A 21,473-nucleotide genomic window follows, 5' to 3' on the forward strand; every position below is an offset into this window, starting at 1 on the left:
TGATTTTTTTTAAACAAAAGTACGCGTACTAGTACTAATCAAGAATGTGTGTACTTTTACCGCGTGTATCACCTATATCTAAATCTTTTTCATCACGTCATTACGCTGAAAACAGAAGACGTTTCCTTTTTTCTTCTTCTCCCAGCGCCTGTGAATGCAACACCAGTCCGCCTACGTCACAACCGTCCCGCCTCATCGTCGCGCGCGCTCCAGATGACACACATCCACCGAGTTACAGCGCGTTCCCGCGGCTGCACGGCGCAAATTTAGCGAGTTCAGTAAGGAAAAAAGAATCCCCCTTGCTCCCTCCCTCCCCCCGCCACCCCCCCGGAGTACAACCCCGTGTTGTTACTGACGGAGGGTCTCGGGAAAACTTGGATGCGACCGCGGAGCTCAGTTTTCCTGACGTGTTGGAGGAATAAACGCAGGTTCCGGTGGCGATATTCTCTCTGTCAGGAAGTTTGACGTCGACCTGAAACTTCTTTTTCTACTTTGTTTTGGTTCGAGAGACGTCGAGGACTAGCGTGGCTACACGCAACCCTTCTACTTCTTCTCTTTTTTTTCCTTTTAATTTTTGTGGTTGATTCTTTTTCTCTTGGCATTTGAACGCAGCAGGCACCGAACAGTCCCGTGGAAGTTTTTTTGTAGTTTTTTGTTGTTGTTGTTGGTAGTTTTGTTTTTTGAAACTTTGACTGGACGCAACTAAACTCTGACATCTGCATGTTTCTGTTGCACCAAATCAAGTTGCAGTCTTGTGTCGCTGCAGGCCAGAGGGAGGCCTTCACGTGTAGATGCTTTATAGGTAATTTAAGGTTGCGTTTCGTGCTAAACAACAACATGTAATGGGTTTCTGGGTATTTTAAGACATTTTGGTGTCAAACTTGTTGAAAGCGGTGAAGGCAAAATCTGCAACCTTAGCAGGAAGAGAGACCAACAACAACAACAACAAAAATCACGGAAATCGCTCGTTTTGTCGTCTTTCCTCACAAATGGGACTTTGTTGAAGGCGCGAGGTGAATGTCACACCGTGACGGACAGGTTTTTTTTGTTTGTTTGTGTGTTTGTTTTTTGACCCGAGCACCGAGCACCTGGAGCGGGGCATGTTTGGGAAGTTCCCCGGTTGTCCGGGGCAGCCGCGGAGCTCGACCCTGAGCTGATGTGTGGAGCCGTTGCTCTTTCAGACTCATGCGTCTGACGTGAGCGTGTTTGTCGTTACAACCTGGGAAGTATCCGTGTGTGCGCGTGCGTGTCGCCCAAATTTCCGTGAGAGAGGAGCCCCGGATACCTGGGGAGGCGGGTGGGGGGTCAGCCCCGCCATGGCGCCCGGCACACGCACACTCTCCCCGGTGTGCCGGTCCGCCTGAGGACGCCCATGGACCCGAACCACCACCAGTTACTGCGTCACCTCAACCTTCCACAGGTGAGCGACACAGGTGAGGCTTGTGGGCGTGGCTAATGACATGTTTATGTATGAAGTGACGTGTGCTGCGTTCACTGATATGGGGAAATGGAATCTTCTGTCTTTTTTTGCTCAAAAATGTACCCGAGCCAGACTCTGGAGAGGTTAAACTCTCTTGAAAGCACAGACAGTTTTGAAGCTCCGGGGGGAAAAAAAATGAAATTCACAAATTCTGTTGTTTTTTTGTTTTGTTTTTTTTTTAATCACGATCAGCACACAAATGGATGCATCGAACTCTTCATACCAACAATCTTTAACTGCCATCAGCATCTTTTTATGTTTTATCCTCTGTAAAATAAATAATGTTTTCATTTCGGGGCATATTTGTACAACATATATGCAGATGCTTGTGTACTACCGGCCCGTACAAGCAGTCAAACCGCTGTGAATCTGGCAGGCTCCAGTTAACAACACTGCATTGATATCCTTTTTAAGGGTTCAGTGAGTTTAAAACAAACAACAAAACTAGTAGATGACCAGAACGTTCAGCTTTTTGACTTGTTAACTATAAATTATAATGTATTTGATCCCTCTGTTCTATGACGTTAAACCAAGTTCCCTTCACACTGATGACTAATAACTGAAAAGTAATTTAAAAAAAAGGCTCAATTCGCATGCAGGATCTGTTCAGGATCTTGTGCACATTCATAATCCATCAGCCTCAGAATGTCACGTTGATAGCAGGGTCATAAATATCTTGGCAAATGGCTAAAAACGCGGGACTGGCGAGAGTGGAAGTATTCACACCAGTCCAGTTCTACTTTATTCATCAGCCCTGACATGTGACCGCGCTGCTTCCTCCTTAGCTGAGACGAACGTCACCGAGGAAATCAGTTCGCCCTCGCTGATGCACCAGAAGCCAGTGTTGAGACATGATAACAGGCTCCTCCAGGTGTTCATTAGACCAGAAACCCCACAGACGTGGATCCACTTGGGTTGCAGGGAAGGAAGAGGAAACGGAGCATAGCGGGGTTAGCATAGCGGGGTTAGCATAGCAGGGTTAGCATAGCAGGGTTAGCATAGCAACAGAGCCTGCAGTCAGGGATGGCAATGTTTTGTTTTGTTTTTTTAAATTTAATTTCTTTGCTTTGACAGACAGTGCAGTGTTCCAGTGTTTGTGCTGGGGCGGGGGGGGGGCGTGGCCAAAAACACAGAACACGCATGTGTGGCCAGAACAACCTGGTGTAGCTGCGTAAAAAACGCCATTATTGTAACCAATCACGTACGTCTCCAGCGTGTTTCAGGCGTAAGTCTGTAACAGGAAGTCGTGCCCTGCCTAACACTGGCACCTCACCACTGTCTGCGAAGCGTGACGAAGAACTGGTGTGACATCATTCAGCAGCGTGTCAATGTTTTACAGTGTAAAATCCCACCAGCGGAATGTGGGCGTGTCCAGCGTCAAGGCTGTAGTTTGGAACGCGGGCGTGAGCGTAGAGGACGGCACAGAGTTCCGGGGAGTTCATTTTCTGGATGGATCCATTCATGTTTTACGACAACGATGACATCACATTACAGGATTAAAACTGGTTTAACCAAAATACACACACACACATATTCATACATACATATATGTGTGTGTGTGAATACATTGGTGTCTAATCAGTACTCCATGTTGGTGGATGTGCAACATTCCATGCTTGTCAAAATGTCTCCTGAAGAAAACAGGGATCCAATTGTGTTGTATTTTATTGCTTCAACACGATCCGGTCACCCCGGTGTCGTCCGCCTGCAGTGTCAGGTACCAGGTATCCAACATGTATCTGTTGGGACATGTGAGCGTGTCGGCTCGATCTGAACCACACCCCCACGTGCACTCGAAGCAGGACAGACATCAGGCCGGGGTTTTTTTTTTGTTGTTTTTTTGTTTTTTTTCCCGGCGTAGCAGCGGGTCCAGATGCATCTCTGGCCCGAGCTGGAGTGAAGACTGGGAAAAACAGCCTCAGACTAAACACCTCTCAGAGCAGACAGGGACCAGAGGGGGAGGAAAATCCATGTAAATCCTGCGAGTCCTGGAAATGTGATACAAGGAAAATAAAGTGGGCACAGCTGAGTGGACGGTAGAGCGCTGCCTCTCTCTGCTCTGAATTCTCCACCTTCCGCTCGGGAGGCGATTAAAATCAACAGAAAAAAACGTAAGAGGGCAGCTGTGGTCAGTCGGTGTGTTGTTGACTGGGAGAACCTCCCGAGGTGCTCTTTGCACCTCTGTTCCTGTTCTCCCAGGAGAACCCTTGGAAGCTTGACAGTGGCTCCGAACACGAGCAGCAGCAGGAATCTCACACCTCGTCAGCTCCTCGTTACGTAGTAGTGGGTAACTGATCGTGCAGCCGAAGGACAAATGTCTTTGGCACCAGCTCTGTTGGCAATGGAGCATGAGAGCGGCGGAAGCTTGAAAGTAACGTGGCAACGCTCTGCTGGCCACAGGCGGACATGCCCGGCATTCCTGTGGGTGATTATTACCCAGAAATCCAGAGCGGATGGGTTGACTCAGGTGCTGGTGCTGCCTGTGTCATGTACAGAAGTTTCCCGCGTCCTTGTTTTCTTGTGACGGTGCAAATCTGATGTCTTCAGACATCATCCACCTCTGAGGTTTCTCTCCTGCCGGTGTCTTCCTCCTCTGCCTTGGTCACTCCCAGCAGGATAGAAAGGTTGTTTTGTTTTTTTTATCGTGCTCAGAGCAACGATGCAGGGAGCAGCCGGCGACCTGTTACGGCCTCCGTCACAGCCCGGCCAGCTGCCCCCAGACTGGATGTCCAAGATGAATTTCAGGCGTCACAAATTCTCGTCGGCTGTTTAAAAACAGTGGTTGCTAACCAGTAAATGAAGAGAACATCGAGGACGTTCGACGTCATCACGCTGAAGAAGCAGAGGAGGGAAGATTGAGCGTGAAGCCAGTTGTGGCGTTTGTTTGTATGCTAATGTTACATTTGTACTCGTAGCAACCGTGTTTACTTAAACAACCATAAAAGAGTTGTTTTTGTTGTTTGGCCTTTACTTTAATGGTCATGTATGACGATGTTAAATATTTTTATAACAAAGGAAGTTATTTGGGTAAGAAGTTAGTGTTCTGTGTACCTTCACGCAGTCGTATCGCTACAAAACTGATGCACAATGAACCTAGAAGGGCTCCATTGTCACTCCAGCACAAATATTCACGAGCGTTTGCGCAGCAGCGCTACGCCGCGTCAGCCCCTGCTGCAGGATGTCTCTGAGTCGCTCTTCCTCCTTCCGCATCCAGCTAAAACCCCAGCGCCTCATTCAGTCGTCTTCTGCCGTCATCGTAGACGCGGTTTCCTGAAACCTCGTAGATTTAAACGCAGATGTGACTCTGTGGACGGTTGCAGGTGGTTTGGCCGTTTGACTTGAAGGACTCGCCGTCCCGGTTGACGTGAACGGGGGACGAATCGATGCATTTATGGGGATGAACTGTGACCGACGTGATAAACGGACTTTTCCTGAAATGGCGCAAGCGTACTGACTGTTCCTATCGTAGCAGGAGTCGGCGAAGCGCCTCTGCCGTCCCCTTCAGAGTCGCTCGGGTCTTTTCCTCCTGCCCTGTTGGACCAACGTTGACGTCACAGAGGCGTCTGTAGTTTTTCTGAGCTCCATTATTGAGGCGTTCTCTGAGGAAGTGGTTGGCTTTTGGTTTCCTCTCCCCGTGTAACACCTTTGTTAAAAGCGGTGAGGTTACAGCCACTCTTGAGGGTGACCCTCGCGTATCCGCTGTCGTTACAAAAGTGAACTGGTGTTTATGCGTCTCAGTCACTAATACTCACCAGTGCTGGTGTTGTGGTGTTGGTTGGATTCCAGGTTTATTGGCAGAGGTCTGGGGGGAACCTCCTCCGCTGAAGGAAACGCCTCAGTTATGCTGTTGATGTCTTGAAGGGGCCGATAATGTTGCTCTGTTTGTTTACAACAACGATAAAGTTCTGGCACTGCTGAGACGTTTAAAGCTGGTACATATTTACCGTGACTGGAGAGTCGCTGTAAAAACATTCTTCCTCGCTGCCAAAGCTGCTTGAAACTGAGCCACTTCTAATTGCTGTTCTGGTGGGCAGAACACACACACACACACACACACACACACACACACACACACACACACACACACACACACAGAGTTTCTGAATCCTGCAGCCTCCAGTGAGAGACTCGTCTTTAGCTACGCGCAAGGATGTTTGCTCTTTCGCGTCACGTCCAGAGACTGTCATCAGTTACCGCCACACAACGAGATAAATCAAAGCCAGATTTCGCACTCGGGCTCTGTTTCACTTCCAGGCTCATCTGTTAACGACCACGTTCCAGCGCTTTTCCACCCTGATCCTGATGCTGACACCCGCACCTACGTAGCGAGTAGCTCAGGTGGTGAAACCTGAACAAACCCATCCAGAAAAATTAGTCCAAAGCAGTTTTTTTTTTTTTTCTATCATCTCTTGAGACGGTTGCCCTCCAAACTACAGCCTCACTACTTGACATGACCATGTTTGATTGGCGGGATTTTAATCTTTAAAAAAAAAAAAAAAAAAAACACCTTTTTCGCATCTTCACCTCAGTGTTGGCTAATTGAAGAAGACAAAGATTACATGAGATCAGATGCGTTTAATTTTGTAGACAGGTGTTCTGGAACGTTCTGCCGTTAGTTGTCGCTCTCCGTTAACGTCAAGCTGGTGGCGAACGCAGCTGACATTTTCTGTTTTCTGGGAGGAGGAAGTATGTCTTTGTTCGCTGACGTTGCTTAACTGTGAGTACTTGAAAAGTAAATTAAACTTTTTGTGTGTGTGTGTGTGTGTGTGTGTGACGTATCGCTTTAAACCTCCTTTTAACTCTTTGGATTTTAGGCTGGAAAACTTTGACGCGTTGCTGATGTTTTACTGGAGATGATCAAGGTGACTCGTGGGAACAGAGCTCAACTTCCTGTGTAGGCTACTGTTTTTAGAGCGGTGAAGAAGAATGTACTTCCTGTATGTCATGTGAGTCAGAGATAATTGGGAAGCAGCTGGGCTCTGATCAGGGCTAATACGTGATTGATCCCGCACCGTTTTCACCGGTACCATCTCGTATTTCTGGCCAGTGTTTGAAGTGATTGTGACACCAGTACCAGCGACTACACAGCACAGATGTGTCAGGGGCCGCCAGCTGTTGAGCTTGAATCCTGAAAATTCGTACCATCGTCTGGCTGATAACATTTGTCCTCACATTCGCCTCCAAGTGAAACTCACGTAGTCGGTTTTGGCAGTCATTTAATTGCGTGTCCGTGTTCCCCTCCAGGCTGCGGGCGAGTTGGCACTGCGGAGACACGTTTCTGAAGATCTGTTTGTAGACGACAAACATCGCCGCAATGAGTAAGTGCTCGGATGTTGGACACGGTTCTCTCGCTGCTCACAGCAAACACTCCCTGAGGTCGGTTAGAGCGCCAATGATTAGCTTTCCGTGCAGCAGGCTCGGGGGGTCTGGTGCTCTCTGCTGACCCGGAGCTCTATGATGTCCATCCAAACCACACAAGGAGAATATTTACTCTTGGTGAGCTTGTCCAGCCGAGGCAGGATTTACCCCGAGATCAAACGTGAGAGTAGGCGCATCCGCAGGGCTGCAGCCCCTCTGCCTCTCGTCACAGGAGTTAACGGCGACTCTCTCTGTCCTTGTGTGCTGTCCATTTTTTCCGATCCTCTCTCTAATGGTGTATTTTCCCTCGACCCATTATCCTCTCCAGATGAGAGGCAGGCGCTCCACTCCATAATGAAGGACCTGGTCGCGCTCCAGATGACGCGGCGCCAGCCGGTGTTGTCTTATGACAGCGGCAAACCCAAGACCCCTGCCCAGGCCAACAGACAGGTGGGGTGATGCTTCAGGTCGCCGTAGCGTCGCTCTCGGTGATGTCACAAGAATTAAATCTCACCGGGCGTGAACACGTGGAGACGTGTCAGCAGATCCGGTGTTTATGTGTAGGGCTCCGTATGGTTTGTTCAAAAAATAAATAAATAAAAAAAAATTCACAAACAACTCTTTTTCTGATCCTGATTAAAATCAATTTTAGTAAAATGAAAATTCAGTTACGCCTCACACACTCAAAGCAGTTTCATAACAGGGATTTTTTTTTTTTAAACCAATTTACTAAAATGTGGTTTAACTTCATTTGTCTGTTTCAACTCTTGTTGGATGTTTGAGTAAGTTGGCATTTTTCTTCTCAAAGGAACGAAGAAAAAAAAAAAACAATCTGCAGGAGATTTACTGCTCCGGGTTTGGAATTTGGTGTTGAATGGATGACAGGAGTTGTCGTGATACTCGCCGCCATCGAAGCAGTGCAGCCACTGCCACAGAAACATCGGAAAAATAATAGAGTAACGGATGAAAACAGCCGTAGAAAATTGTGTCTAAGAAAGCCGCAGTGTAAAACAACATATCATGAAATGTGTCTGTATTTCTGGTTGTACCACTGAAGTCAGGTGTCCTCAGGATGTAAATACCAAACTCCCTGAGATGATGCCAAATATTAATGTACTGTAAATATGTGTGAAAGAAAGCACATTTCCATAAAAGTACACGACGAGCCGTCACATTTAATTCACAAAGGTCCAGTGGAAGAATATTCCTGAAGGTCTGAAGCTCAATCACGTAAAATTCAGCTTTATTTTTGCCTGTCGGTGTGTAATTTTTGGACGGCGACATCACAAACGCCGGCCTCGGCACAACAGGAGGAAAGTCTTTATTTTAACTGCAAAACTGCGGATTCGAAGGTACTTGCGGAGGGAACTCTCCCGTCTCTCTCTGCTACACCCTTTTCAAACAAATCACATTTTTAATCTTTCTTTCTTTCTTTTTTTTTATTATTGTGGGCTGGTTTTTGAGCACCCTGAGACGGCGGCGGCCGGTCATTGGTGGTGTGTCATTGTTTCACGTGAACCTGACCAGCCTCTTTCTGCCCTCCCTCAGGATGACGTCAGGATCAAGTTTGAGTTCTCAGGGGAGAGGAGGTGAGTTTCTCTCGAGTCAACAAGGACAGGAGTGCGTAATTGTTCTATTGATCTGAGGTTCCACACTCTTCTGTCAGGGGAGGAATGTTCCTCATGCCTGCTCTACCCAAGATACGATCAGACGTCCGATGTGTGGCTATGACAGAGCGGGTGGGTGTACTATTTTAGAGTAAAACTTCACCCAGACAGTGTAAAATGCCTTTCAATTACTCGCTGCTAAACGTCTGAAACGCGCACATAGGTTTTCACTCTGCGCGACGTCTCGGTGACTCCAGAATTCCCATTTTAGCTCGAAGACCGACAGCTAACAGCGGCAAACCAAAACCCACCATTTCCAAACTCTCGAACATGCCTGCTCAGTCAGCTCCAAGCTCAGTGCGTGAAGTTCAGCATGACCCTGGACCGTTGTGAAAAGGTTTCAGTCAGGGCCAGAACGGGTCGATCTGATCGGAACACGTCGTAAGGGTCGAACCATGTGAGCTCAGAATCTCCTCAAAGATGAGCGGCTGCGTCCAACCTTACTGCAACTCCGCCTAAAGAGCTGTTCCCAAGCGCGCCAGCTGCTAAACGCACCGGCTCAGGCGCGCTGGTCTGTCACGTGTGCCAGTTCGTGAGGAGGAGCACATCTCAGACGGCAGCACTTCGTTCAGACTGGTATGTGAGCCGGAGGATGGAGGGGGAAACACTGCGGTACGTCTGTGGCCGCCTGCTCAAACCACAAGTATGCAAGGTGTACTTGAAGGAATCTGCGCACTGTAAAAACAGCAGATTGTGTGTACTTTACTCGTATGTGTGCATGAAGCTGAAAGGCCGTTTCCTTAGCAGTGGGAACAAATCTCTCATAATCTGTGTGTTTGTTTAATTTCTGGCTTTTTGTTTTGTTTTGTTTTGTTTTTTTGTTATCTGTGTGTAGAATCCTGATGTTTGGACGACCTGTGCAGTTTGAGGAGATCCAGCAGAAAGTCAAGGTTGTGTTTGGCCAGCAGCTGGACCTGCATTATATGAACAACGAGGTACCGTGGAGTTCATTCATTCCATCCAACCTCAGCTCTGTCCGCTTCTCAGTTTTACCCCTCCCCCCTCCCCCCCTCCTCCCCCCTCCCTGTTGAAGTGGGACAGCCCTCTGAGAACCCACGTATATCATCAGCAGTGGCAAACAGCTCTTTCGTAAACACGGCGCTGTGGCAATGATGGTTAATCACTCAGACGTTTGCCATTTATCTGATGGAGTTGGAAGCTGTGAAGGAACCGCGAGCCTCCGCTCTTTTCTGTTCGCCGCGTCAATCTGTCAAACGAGCCTCATCAGCGGGTCGGGCAGCCTGCAGGGGAGCTGGAGGGCTCAGCAACCTGGCCGCTGCTGGCCGTTTGGGCTTTTTATGACATGTAACATAACATTGATCACAACACAAGAGCTTTTTAATTTTGATTTACAGAGAAAAGTGAGTTGACCCAGGCAGTAGGAGCCTGCCTGTATGGCGTGAAATGGCCACACCCATGTATTCATGTCCCGTCTTGTGTCATGGCAGTTGTCCATCCCTCTGAGGGGTCAAGATGACCTGGACAAGGCCATCGACCTGCTGGACCGAAGCTCCAACATGAAGAGCATCAGGATACTGCTGCTCACACAAGAGCACAACAGCGTGAGACATGCGCGCGCGCACACACACACACACACACACACACACTTTTACACACGTCACTTTCTATTTCCAATAATTTTCTGGAGACGAACCTTAACCACACTGACTCAATCAATGAGCAGGTCCTTAGTCTGGTTTTTGTCCCTAAAAGTGGCTTTAGACACACACGCACACACACACGCACACACACACGCACACACACACACACACACACACACACACACACACACTCTCTCTCTCTCTGGGCGTTCACTTCAGCATACTTTTGCAACACTGCTGTTTCTTTACAACAGAATGACGTGAAAAATCAAAGTTCCTTTTATTTTGTGTGTGTGTGTGTGTGTGTGTGTGTGTGTGTGTGTGTGTGTGTGTGTGTTTGCGTGTCTTAAACACCATCGAGAAGCTAATTTAGCTTGAACGTGGTAGTTTCAGTTTACCGCAGTTCTCCCCTCCCCCCCCATCTACAGGCCTCGTCCCCCTCCCACCTGGTGCCCTGTAAACAGGTGAGGATCAAGTCCTCTCAGTCCACCGGAGACGTCAGCGCGTCGTACCAGTCCTCCGAGCCTCGGGGGCGCCATCTATCAACCGGTACGTGCTTGAAACCGCCTTCTCTCTAGCAAGGTGGTTCACACAGGGACTCCAGGCAGGAAATGAAGTCCGGATATTTCTCTCCAAAGCTTCAGTATTCATTTACCATGTCATGTCCTTGTAATTGTCTCTCTCTCTCTCTCTCGCTGTCCTCATCTCTCTCTCTATCCTCATCTCTCTCTCTCTGTCTGTCCTCATCTCTCTCTCTCTCTCTCTGTCCTCATCTCTCTCTCTGTCCTCATCACTCTCTCTGTCTTCATCTCTCTCTGTCTTCATCTCTCTCTTTGTCCTCATCTCTCTCTCTCTGTCTTCATCTCTCTCTCTGTCTTCATCTCTCTCTTTGTCCTCATCTCTCTCTCTCTGTCCTCATCTCTCTCTCTCTCTGTCCTCATCTCTCTCTCTCTGTCCTCATCTCTCTCTCCCTCTCTCTCTCTGGCTGTTCTTTCTTTAGCTTCCCTCGCCAGTCATGGCTCCTCTTCCTTTTCCTGTTCATCAATTCTAGACGAGCCTTCTGGACAGCAGCCAATCAGATTAGAGAGTTATTAGAGTGGTGGGCCGCTGGCCTGCAGTAACATCTAACGTCCAATCAGCTCTTCTCATTTGTTTTTGTTTTCTACCAGTGTGAGGGTCTGCCTTTTTTTTAAATCACATCAGCAAAGTCTACATCAGGGCTGCCCAAAGTGAGGCCCTGGGGCCAAATCTGTCCAGCAACAGGACCCAATTAGACCTTCCTCGTGTTAAACAAAAACCAAAAAGTGCGATTCATAAATCAATAATAACAGTGGAAAAATGTCTAAAAATGACTTTATAAATCATGGAGTTGATAAATAAATCAAGAAAGGTTAACGTTTTTTTGTGAGGGAAAATTGCTCTTTAAATATGTGGAGTCCCTGGGAGTTACGGGAACTTGATCAGGTGGCAGAGGGACTGAGCCGGACGTCAGTTTGGCTGATCGGAGTCAGAACAGAGACGGTGACACACAGGCAGCAGACATTTTAACTGTAGACACGTTTGCTTCTGGCCCTCCGAGGTAAAAGTTTTGTCCCCTGATCTTGATGTTGCTCTGCTCTCAGCTGTGACGTGTCTGCTACTGTAAAGCCTGAAAATGAAAAAAAAAAAAAAGAAGTGTTCCTGTTTCACATTGATGCCTGTCTCATATTTTCCCCTGTGCCGTCTAATCCCAGGTTCTCAGAACACGGGGCGTAGCTCGCCGCCCCCTGGCTACGTTCCCGAGCGCCAGCAGCGGATCGCCCGCCAGGGCTCCTACACCAGCATAAACAGTGAGGGGGAGTTCATCCCCGAGACCAGCGATCAGTGTGTGAGTCAGTCGCTTTTAATGAGGGAAATCCACTTTAAAACAGAGCAGCGTTTATATCGCCTCCAGCGTTTTGTACACATGAAGATGTTTTTGGAGCTTTTTGGCTCTTTAGCGGACGTTTTATGGTCTTAGGACACATTTTTAGTTGGCGATGTGAAGTGTTGAGGTACGTCTGGGGGGAAAACAGAAATGTGTTTATTTGGGTCATGTCTTCCTACACATTGTCTTTTCCCAGTATTCCAGAACGGATATTTGCTCTCTGATAGTACTTGATACACACACACACATATATACATATATATATATACACAGCCTTCCCTTGTTACTCTGTCCCATCCAGGTTCTGGATCCCTGGAGCAGTGCAGAGAACTCCGTCTCTGGCAGCTGTCAGTCCCTGGACAGCAACTCAGACAGGTAAGAACGAGCCTCATCTGCTCCGTTGTTCCATATTTGAAAGTAAATTCTGGGATTTTTCCCACCTGGGCTCTAATTCCTTGTTATGTTTTAGACTACCAATACTGAGTGGGAATGTTTCAACCACAGTCACGGGGCTAAACTTGTTGTTAGTGTGACTCTGACTGGCTTGGGTTCTTATCATCAGATAAGATCCTACAAAGACAATAATGTAGTGTTCAGGGGTGTAACGATGCATCAACGATACATGGAAGGACGCTCCTTAGGTAGATTCCCTCGTTTTGGTTCAGGAAGTCATCCTGCGTCTCCTACTTCTTCCTCTCAGCCCGTCGCTGAGGAAGTCTCGCATGCACAGAGCCAAGAGTTACCCTGATAACCGACAGGAGTGCTCAGGTGAGTCGACCCTCCAGCCTTTCTCTGTAATCAGGCAGAAATGCCGCCAACGAAGCACCGAGACGCTCGGATCCTTTGTGTGACTTTGGATGAATCAAACAAAGCAGTCTTAACCGTGCTAAAAGATTGGGTCTACTTATCTCACCTGCTCTTGCTAGTGACATTGAAGTCATACGTCAGGTGTCGCTAACTCGCTAGTAACCAACAGATGGTTTTAGTTAAAGCAATGAGGGAGCTAAGCTGTGACATCATCTTTTCCTTGCAGACAGGGAGAATCATGTGTATGACAGGGTGGTGGGGAAGGGGGGCACGTATCCTCGACGGTACCACGTCTCTCTGCATCACAAGGACCACAGTGAAGGTAAGGTGGCGTAGCTCGCCACTCAGGCTGCACCGTCTCCCTCGTTAGCGTCTCTGCTCACCGTGGTTCTTCCACCTCAGCCAGCTCCTGTCTTGCTCTCATTAGGCCGTCGCACGTTTCCAAGGATTCGTCGCCCCCAGGGGAACCTCTTCACTCTGGTGCCCTCCCGACGGTCCCTGAACGGCAGCGAAGAGAGCTTGGGCAGCTGGCAGCTGGTCGACGCCCAGGGCAGGCTCCGCCCCCAGGATCGCTCTGTCGCCCATAAGTGTGAGTGGTGGTCCAGGCAGTCTGGCTTCATGATGTATGTTCTACAGCGCTGGTGGATGGTGGACTGCAGGGTTAAAGAACGCTGCTAGTCAAGAGGTTTCTCGTAGGTCTCTGCACGCGCACCTCCAGCGTACGGCGTTTCCCTTCAGTGTTTCTTCACATCATCTACCACAACCAAAATAACCATGGCGTTGCCTCATACCGCTAGAAGTCCCGTCAGAAAAACGAACTTCACGTCAGGGTCGCTAACGTTCTCTGGAAGGAGTTAAAAGCGGCAGCGGGAAGTTAAAGAGTGACTGTCAGCAGACTTCCGAAGGCAGTGAGTCCCTCCGTTGGGACCGTAGCTGAGTGACTGCTGCTCCCGACTCAGATTTGATCAAAACAGTCAGATCAAAGTGATGCAGAAGCAATGACGTTATTATGTTTATTTGTACAAAGTGTGACGTTCTGTTTTTTTTCGCCTTTCTGAAGGACAACAAGTACACAACCTTTAAAACGCTGCTTTTCATAATGGAGTTTGGATTTGAACTTTGAAATTTGAACTCTTGTCTTTTCCAGTGTCAGGTTCCATACGCTGTCCCAGCCTAAACGCAAATGAGACCGATATCATTTTGAAAGACAAACATTTGTATTGGTTCAACACCTGCAATGTTGCTAAATTTGTGTAAACATGCAAATGTTTTCTTTAATGTGATGCGTTACAATGGCCTCTTAACTACTTCATCACAGGAATAGCTAACAGCTGATTGTGTTTGTGGCTCCTCAGCGCCCAGCGCTCCGGTGACGTGGCGGCGGGGGAAGCTTCTGGGCCAGGGAGCTTTTGGACGGGTTTACCTGTGCTATGATGTGGATACTGGGAGGGAGCTGGCCGCCAAGCAAGTCCAGTTTGATCCTGACAGCCCTGAGACCAGCAAGGTGACACGCCGGTTTGGAGAGTGGACCTCCGCTTCTTTTTTCGCAGTGACAACATGCTCAGTTCCTCTTCACACCTTCCTCCTTTCTCTTCCTGCTGCTGCTCTGCACGTTTCCACTCTTACAGGGTTTGACACTCGTTACTGCGTCCTGTGTGGCAACATTTTTTGCTGCCTCTTTTTGTCAGTTGATAGCACTCCCTCATCATCTTTTGCTAAATTTTAACCCTCAGGTCGTCGATCAATAACAACTGCACCATCATCCAACTGTAAAAAGAGTGAGGTCATGAGCTCTCCTCTGGCCACTGCGGTGGAATGTGGCTAGTTAGCATGAGCGGCGCAGCAACAGATTTAATGAATAAACCATGGAAAACATAGTTGCACTTTTGGAAGTCAAGACAAAAATGGTTTGTCTTGACACGTAAATTTACTTGGAGTCACTCATTTGAATCTGTTGGGATCTCTTCTGTCTGCCACACAACACCTGAACTGTCACTTCCTGTTTCTAGCAAACTTGCTCATGTGTTGTACACTTGGCTCTTCCTTGTATGTGCTGACCTGATTTGACCTTTGCTACGGTTTCTGTAACGATACAATACTTAAAGGGGACCTCTTTTTTGGGGGGGGGGGGGGTCACTGGATGGAGCCGGAGTGTTGCTGGATAACTGAACAAAAACTTCCCTTCTCCCGTCTTTGTACGTTACTCACAAGAGATTCGTGAGAACGTTTCCTCACTCAAACTGCCAGGAACCGCCTCTTCTACGCTTTTAAGAAATATCCATGTTTATCAAATAGGCCTTTTCAGTTAAAAAAAAAAAAATCCTCAGCTGCAAGCAAAGCTCAGTTTCATTTCCCCTCCTCTAAATATGGAAAAGTTGTGGAATTTTGCCAGTAAAGATGTGTGCTAACCCTGCTGGTTTCTCACCTCTGAACATCCCGGTGCAGGAGGTCAGTGCTCTGGAGTGTGAAATCCAGCTGCTGAAGAATCTGCATCATGAGCGAATAGTTCAGTACTACGGCTGTCTGAGGGACCACAACGAGAAGACCCTCACCATTTTCATGGAATACATGCCAGGGGTGAGTCCCAGCAGCTGGAGGGATGGCCTCCCCCCAAATCACTCTCCTGATCTCTGTCTTTGTGTTCAACTGCACAAACATTTTCTCAACTCTCTGCAGAATCAATCGAGCGAATCCTCAAGTTAAGACGCAACATTTCAGCCCGTATTGTTCAAATGAAACTCCTCAAAAGCAGAAACATATCCAGGAAGCTTTTCAGGAACTTACCCTCCATCATGAGGACGGGAACTGCTCCAGTTTCGAGTTCCTGGGCCAAAGATATGTAGCCAACTTCCTGGCCAGCCTAAAAAAATAGCAAGATCAAGTGATGAGGGTATTTATTCTGGCCAAACAGAAGAAATTGGTGAAACTGACATGACTCAGCCCTGCCCCTCAGATCTGCGCACGCTTCCTTGAGAATTCAATGTTAGCGCTGAAGATGTTTTTTTCCCCCACAAACAAATACTAGACGGTTCATCTTTCATTTGGAAATCAACTTGTAGCTGAATCTCGTCAGTCAATTCACTTTCCTTCATCGACTCGTTGTGGCGTCACGTCTTCTCTTCTGCCTCTATGGCGTTTGTTTCTTCTTCTCCACGTCTCGTGTCTTTCTTCCGTAAATCTGTATGACTTTTAAAAGATGCTGGTGGCTCTTGTCTTTGTGTTGATGGGACAAGACTTAAATGGTTACGATGATCATGATTTTAATGTCTCCTCATCACAAAAAGGGGGAACGAAGAGAAATGAATATTATAGACTATTTGGTTAAAGACGCCGGTCATGTCGCTCCGTCTCTGCACGGATCAGAAACAGAAATATCCTCCAGGCTGGAGCTTCATTTCCTGCTTCCCTGGCTCGGACCCTCATCAGTGGCTCTGAATCCTGGATGTTTCCAGTCTGGATTTGTTGTGCTGGTGTCTTAATCATGTGCTTCCTTCCTGTCAGGGTTCAGTCAAAGACCAGCTGAAGGCCTACGGCGCCCTGACGGAAAACGTGACCCGTAAATACACCCGGCAGATCTTGGAGGGAATGTCGTACCTGCACAGCAACATGATTGTACACAGGGACATTAAAGGTGTTGAGAGACAGGAGACGTGCAGGAATTCTGCTTCCTCCTACACACGTACATGTTGGTGTTTGTAGACGGTGAGTGGTGACACGCCATATTTGACTCTCAGGTGCCAACATCTTGCGGGACTCTGAGGGCAACGTGAAGCTGGGAGATTTCGGTGCCAGTAAGCGGTTGCAGACCATCTGCATGTCTGGCACCGGCATCCGATCTGTGACCGGCACCCCCTACTGGATGAGCCCGGAGGTGATCAGTGGCGAGGGCTATGGCAGAAAGGCTGACGTGTGGTAAGATCCGGACGCGCAGAGGTTTAGGTTAAAGTCTCAGTGACTTGTCTCAGACCAAGTTTTTGGACAGATGTCCTCCTTCAGCGAAAAATACCTAAACAAACATTTTGTGATTATTAAATTGAACAAATGTGATAGAAAGAAAAGAATAAACACAACAAAGAAATTTCCGCAAAATTTAGCAGCACTGCTCCAAATAGCAGTTGATTTCGCGGTGACTATATCACCACGCAAGCTGATATTGCAATGCACAAATCCCAGGTTAGCTGTGAGCTGAACAGGAAGTTAGCTGGCTCAGCTGGTGGAAGTCCGATCTCTGAGCTGCGCAGTGGGCAGACGAGTGGGTTTGTATTTTCTCTGGTGGCCTTTGAACCTAAACTGCCGTTTAGCTCCTGAAAACCTGTTGGGTTTCATAGTAAAATGAGGATTCTTCGTTGTTTCCCGTCACACGATCTCTCAAAATGCAAATTTTTTTAAAAAATTGATGGAAACGCGGTTGTGCCATCGTGGAGAGCTTCAGCTGATCTGCCAGTTTAAAGTTCAGGATGACACAAGAACATAAAAGAAGAGAAACATTTTGACCTTAAAGGAAAAAAAAGACTTTAAAATAAGGAGGTGAAGGAACCTTGATCCAGGCCCCGACTCTCCCCACACACAGCAGTCAGCGCTCTTATGCAACCTGATTGGGTGTCGACCCACCAGGCCAGTGATATGGTTGGATGAGGGCCAGTCAGACAGGTCGTAACAGAGGTTGGTATGTTCCTGGTTCCCAGCCCGGGCAGGAGGGGGCGGCTCAGCAGGGCTCCCACTCAGGTGGGGGCCCTCTGCACTCCCAACATTCCTTCTATCAGAGAACAGTTGGGAGTTCTTCTGTGCTGTTTACAGGAGCCTGGGTTGTACGGTGGTGGAGATGCTGACGGAGAAGCCTCCGTGGGCTGAATACGAGGCCATGGCCGCCATATTCAAGATCGCCACGCAGCCCACCAACCCGCTGCTGCCCTTGCACACCTCCGAGCAGGCGAGGGACTTCATTCGCTGCATCTTTGTGGAGGCCAAACACCGGCCAAGCGCCGAGGAGCTGCTCAGACATCCCTTCTCCCAGATCTTGTGCTGAAATCTGACTGGTTTGTGGACGTTAGTGAACCCAAGTGTGGCCTCAGCAGCGTCCGCAGCCTCCTCATCTACCCGCAGCACAGACGTGGAGCCGCTCCATCTTAACATCCCCTCATTCTGATCAGGAGAAGCAACAGTTTTAAGGCTTGTGGGGCAGTTTGACAGGATGTCCTTGAATGAGAGCCCCCGCCCCCTGGCAGGTTGCTGGTCTTGAGACACACACACACACACACACACACACACACACACACGCTCAGATGATGCTGATTCTCTCTCCATAACACTCCAGTGTTTACATTCGCTTGTTAACCGGTGATGAGAATAACCAGGGAGTTCAGCTGCCGTTCAAAGCTACAGGCCTTAAGCTCGACTTGAGCCGCCGTTGTGGTGCCCTCCAGTTCTTCAGTGTTGGTTCTTTCACGGTTCTCTTTCTAACCACACTTGGAACGCCCACTCAGTATAAAGCTACTTAAAGTATTTGTGACGCACTTTGCATTTCAGGCAACATGTGAGGCCTCATTTTGAGACGGTGTGAGAAGCAGAGGAAGTGATGTTGTGAGGAGAAGTGTAGAGTGGCCTTGCTAAGTCTCTCACTGCCGTTGAGGAGACTTTCTGTCACTGGGATGCAGTAGAGGGCGCTGTTGTGTACCTTGTGAAAGAATGCAGCCCATCTAGTTCCAAAAAAACAAGTAAATAAGCTCCTGACTGGTGGTCCTCAGGGCGGCCTTTGGTGCTGGCCCAGGCCCACTGAGGAGGACGCTTGCCCCGGTTTTCAAGGGGGGAGTGTGCCGCTCCACCAGGACAGTAATTACCTAAAAAAAACAAATAATTGGAAACAAATATCAAAGGAATTTATGCTTGAAAATTACCTTTTAGAAAACGGCTTTTTTCTCAGGTTTTGTCTGAAAGCGGCCCCTCGTTCAGGCATGGATGTGTCCAGTCTAAAACACAGGCGGGGAAAGATTTCAATACATTTGTTTTTTGGTTTTTTTTTTTTATAACTGAGACTTTATAGGCACATGTTGCTCAGATCTGATCAAAGTCCTCATATCTGACCACTAGGTGGCACTGTATCCTCCATACTGGTCCTCACAGGGAACCAGTAACAGGGTGGGTTGAGTCTCTGCTTCCATGCCTTCATCGTTGTGTGACATCAGTCCTGCTGCTCCTCATTCTTCCTCTGCAGCTCTTCACTTTTCCTAAATTGCCAAAACAAAGTGGATAGAAGAGAAATTTTATGAATTTGCCATCAGTTATGGTTGAATGCAAACTTAATTTGACAGAAGCGTTCATGGGCGCGGGACCCAAGCACGCCTGCCCGCGAAGCCACGTCTTGAACCATCCAGTTAAATCAGATGCACTTTTACGTAAAACGAATGTCGTGGGGTTATTTTTTTCTCTCTCTCTCTCTCTCTTTGTCTTCACTAAATTAGATTTTTCTTCTCTTTTTTTTTTTACTTCAAATGTGAAATTTTTTTTCATTTTGTATTTATATCCCCGTGTCCATTCAATTAGATTTTATAAGCAAATGTGTATGTATAAATCTATTTTTTATATTTCGACAGTGTCAAATCGGATGATACTTTCAGGACTCTGTGTCCTTAAAAAAACACAAAGATTTAATTGAAAGCAGCTGGTTTTGCAGAAATTACAGAATATGGAGTTGTTGTTGTTTCTTTTGAGTGACAAATGGGTGGAAAATGAACTCTGGCTGGCCGGTTCCAGTGCAAACAACCTTTTTCCGCACACCTAGACTGTACATCCTCACATCTAGACGACAGTATCACCTGACAGGTGCATTAGGAAGCCACTTTGACGGATCAGTGTTGGTGAAACCTTCAAGGTAAATGTAGCTACGAGTACTTGTGTGCCATTTCAGTGTTGTTTTTTTAAGATGCAATTCAAATGCGCTAAAGCCAAAGACGAGCAGGAATGGATCCAGCCACGAATGTCAGAGTTCTCTGTTCAGCCCAGATGACGACTTTGTTTATCCCAGGGTTCGCTGCACTAGTCGAGGGGCTACAGGCCCCCCCACCTGCTGCCTGCGAGCTAACAGGGGACGGGCTGCTACGTGCAAAAGGCAGCTAAAATATATAGAAAGGGTTCTTAGCGATGGGCCGTGAGGTGAAGACCCCTGGGGTAAGCAAAAGAACACAAGCTAGTTGTTTAGAGATCTACGCATGTATGTAAATGTATGATTATGTATCATGACAGGACTTGCAGTGCAAAGTCAAATGTATCAAATTTATTTTAGATCAAGAAAAGAATAGTAAGTTTAATGAGTGTTTATGTATATGTATGTGAATGTGTATATACATACATGTGTGTATATATGCGTATATGCATGTACATATGTATATACATGTATGAGTATGTGTATATATACATTTATACGTGCATATGTGTTTATATACGCCAATTTGTTAGGTACACCTCGATAAAACTAACGCAATACAACCTGCAATAAATACTTCCATCATGAGCTTTTAAATGTTCGGTTTTTATCATTTAACAACAGGGTCTTCATTTTTTTTGTCAGCTGTCGTTAATAAAGTTGAGAAAATATCAGAACCCCCCCCACACACACACACACACACACACACACAGACTTTAACCCCACAAAGTTTAAATTATGGAAGAAACTACAACTTGTAAATTTACCGAAAAATTAAAAGCAAATCTGCAACCGAAACCTTTGGAAGTTTAACGTAGTTTTGAGTGAATTCGCGTTTTTCTCGAAATAGTTGAGCTGATATCCTTGCAATGACTTGTTAGTGAACCTTTGACTCTTGAGAAAACCAGGGGTAAATTTTTGTTCTTGATTAATATTTAAGCTAAATGAAAATTGGAGCTAAATCATCTTGCTTTTTTCTCGTTATAACGCCTCGATTGTTATCTTAATATAATTGCATCAGATGTCAGTCTCATCACCGTACATGTCTGGATGTGGTACTGGATCAACACCAGTACGACCAGTGTAGGACAGATACCTCCTGTTGTTTTGTTTTGTTTTGTTCTTTTTCCTTCATCAAGTTCCATGTCCTGTTTCTAGATCAGTAATTGAAAATGTCACAAAAATCCTGCCAAAAAGACGTTAAAAAAAACAGCAACAGCAACAAAAACGGTTTAATTGACAGTTAAACCAGTGACACCAGGCAAACTCCACAAAAACTGCCAGTGACAACACTTGTGAAGGCGGAATTAAATTACCGCTAAATTACTTTTATCTTGGTGTACATAACGAATTAGCAAGTGGGTACATCTTAACACCGTGCCTTCCCTCTTCAAAAAAAAAAAAAAAAGAAGAGAGACAATAAATTCTTGTTGTTTTTTTTTGCAAAGGTCTGATTGTGTGCGTTAGTTTGTTCACGTGTGTCAGAGAACATTTGTGTTTCCTCAGTAAATCAAAGCCCAGAAAAGACGGAGCTCATTGTTGGAGCTAAGAATCTCCTGATTGATGGACTTGTTTTTCCTCTCTCTCTCTCTCTCTCTCTCTCTCTCTCTCTCTCTCTCTCTCTCTCTCTCTCTCTCTCTCTCTCTCTCTTCCCCCCCCCCTCCCCCGATGGAGGGATTTCTGCGGCTGCATCCGGATGTGAGATGATAAAATAGATTGGTAACACAAAGGGCCT

General features: G+C 47.1%; 1 protein-coding gene across 2 annotated transcripts; it reads left to right on the top strand.

Annotated features, from left to right (window-relative positions):
- The first annotated feature begins 284 nt into the window (after positions 1-284).
- On the top strand, positions 285-21,163 carry map3k3 (mitogen-activated protein kinase kinase kinase 3). Of its 2 annotated transcripts, none has more exons than XM_086184795.1 (17): positions 285-1,433; positions 6,725-6,798; positions 7,167-7,288; positions 8,387-8,427; positions 9,341-9,440; positions 9,954-10,067; positions 10,535-10,655; positions 11,840-11,973; positions 12,314-12,387; positions 12,713-12,780; positions 13,046-13,141; positions 13,247-13,408; positions 14,175-14,323; positions 15,265-15,396; positions 16,321-16,450; positions 16,554-16,731; positions 17,617-21,163. In XM_086184795.1, exons 2-17 carry the CDS (start codon positions 6,795-6,797, stop codon positions 17,843-17,845), a joined length of 1,854 nt encoding a protein of 617 aa, XP_086040921.1. In that variant the 5' UTR covers positions 285-1,433; positions 6,725-6,794; the 3' UTR covers positions 17,846-21,163. The 2 variants fall into 2 exon arrangements, with proteins under 2 accessions (XP_086040921.1, XP_086040920.1); XM_086184794.1 differs by having other exon boundaries at positions 285-1,420.
- The last annotated feature ends 310 nt before the right edge of the window (positions 21,164-21,473 follow it).

Source organism: Aulostomus chinensis, chromosome 18 (genome assembly GCF_037954235.1).
Source record: "Aulostomus chinensis isolate RoL2024-O1b breed Wild chromosome 18, RoL_Achi_v1.0, whole genome shotgun sequence".
NCBI classification, from domain to species: Eukaryota; Metazoa; Chordata; class Actinopteri; order Syngnathiformes; family Aulostomidae; genus Aulostomus; species Aulostomus chinensis.

Coding starts and splice junctions, on each gene's coding strand:
- map3k3 (XM_086184795.1), top strand. Junction 10,068..10,534: donor TCACACAAGAGCACAACAGC/GTGAGACATGCG, acceptor CCCCATCTACAG/GCCTCGTCCCCCTCCCACCT. Junction 13,409..14,174: donor TCGCTCTGTCGCCCATAAGT/GTGAGTGGTGGT, acceptor GTGGCTCCTCAG/CGCCCAGCGCTCCGGTGACG.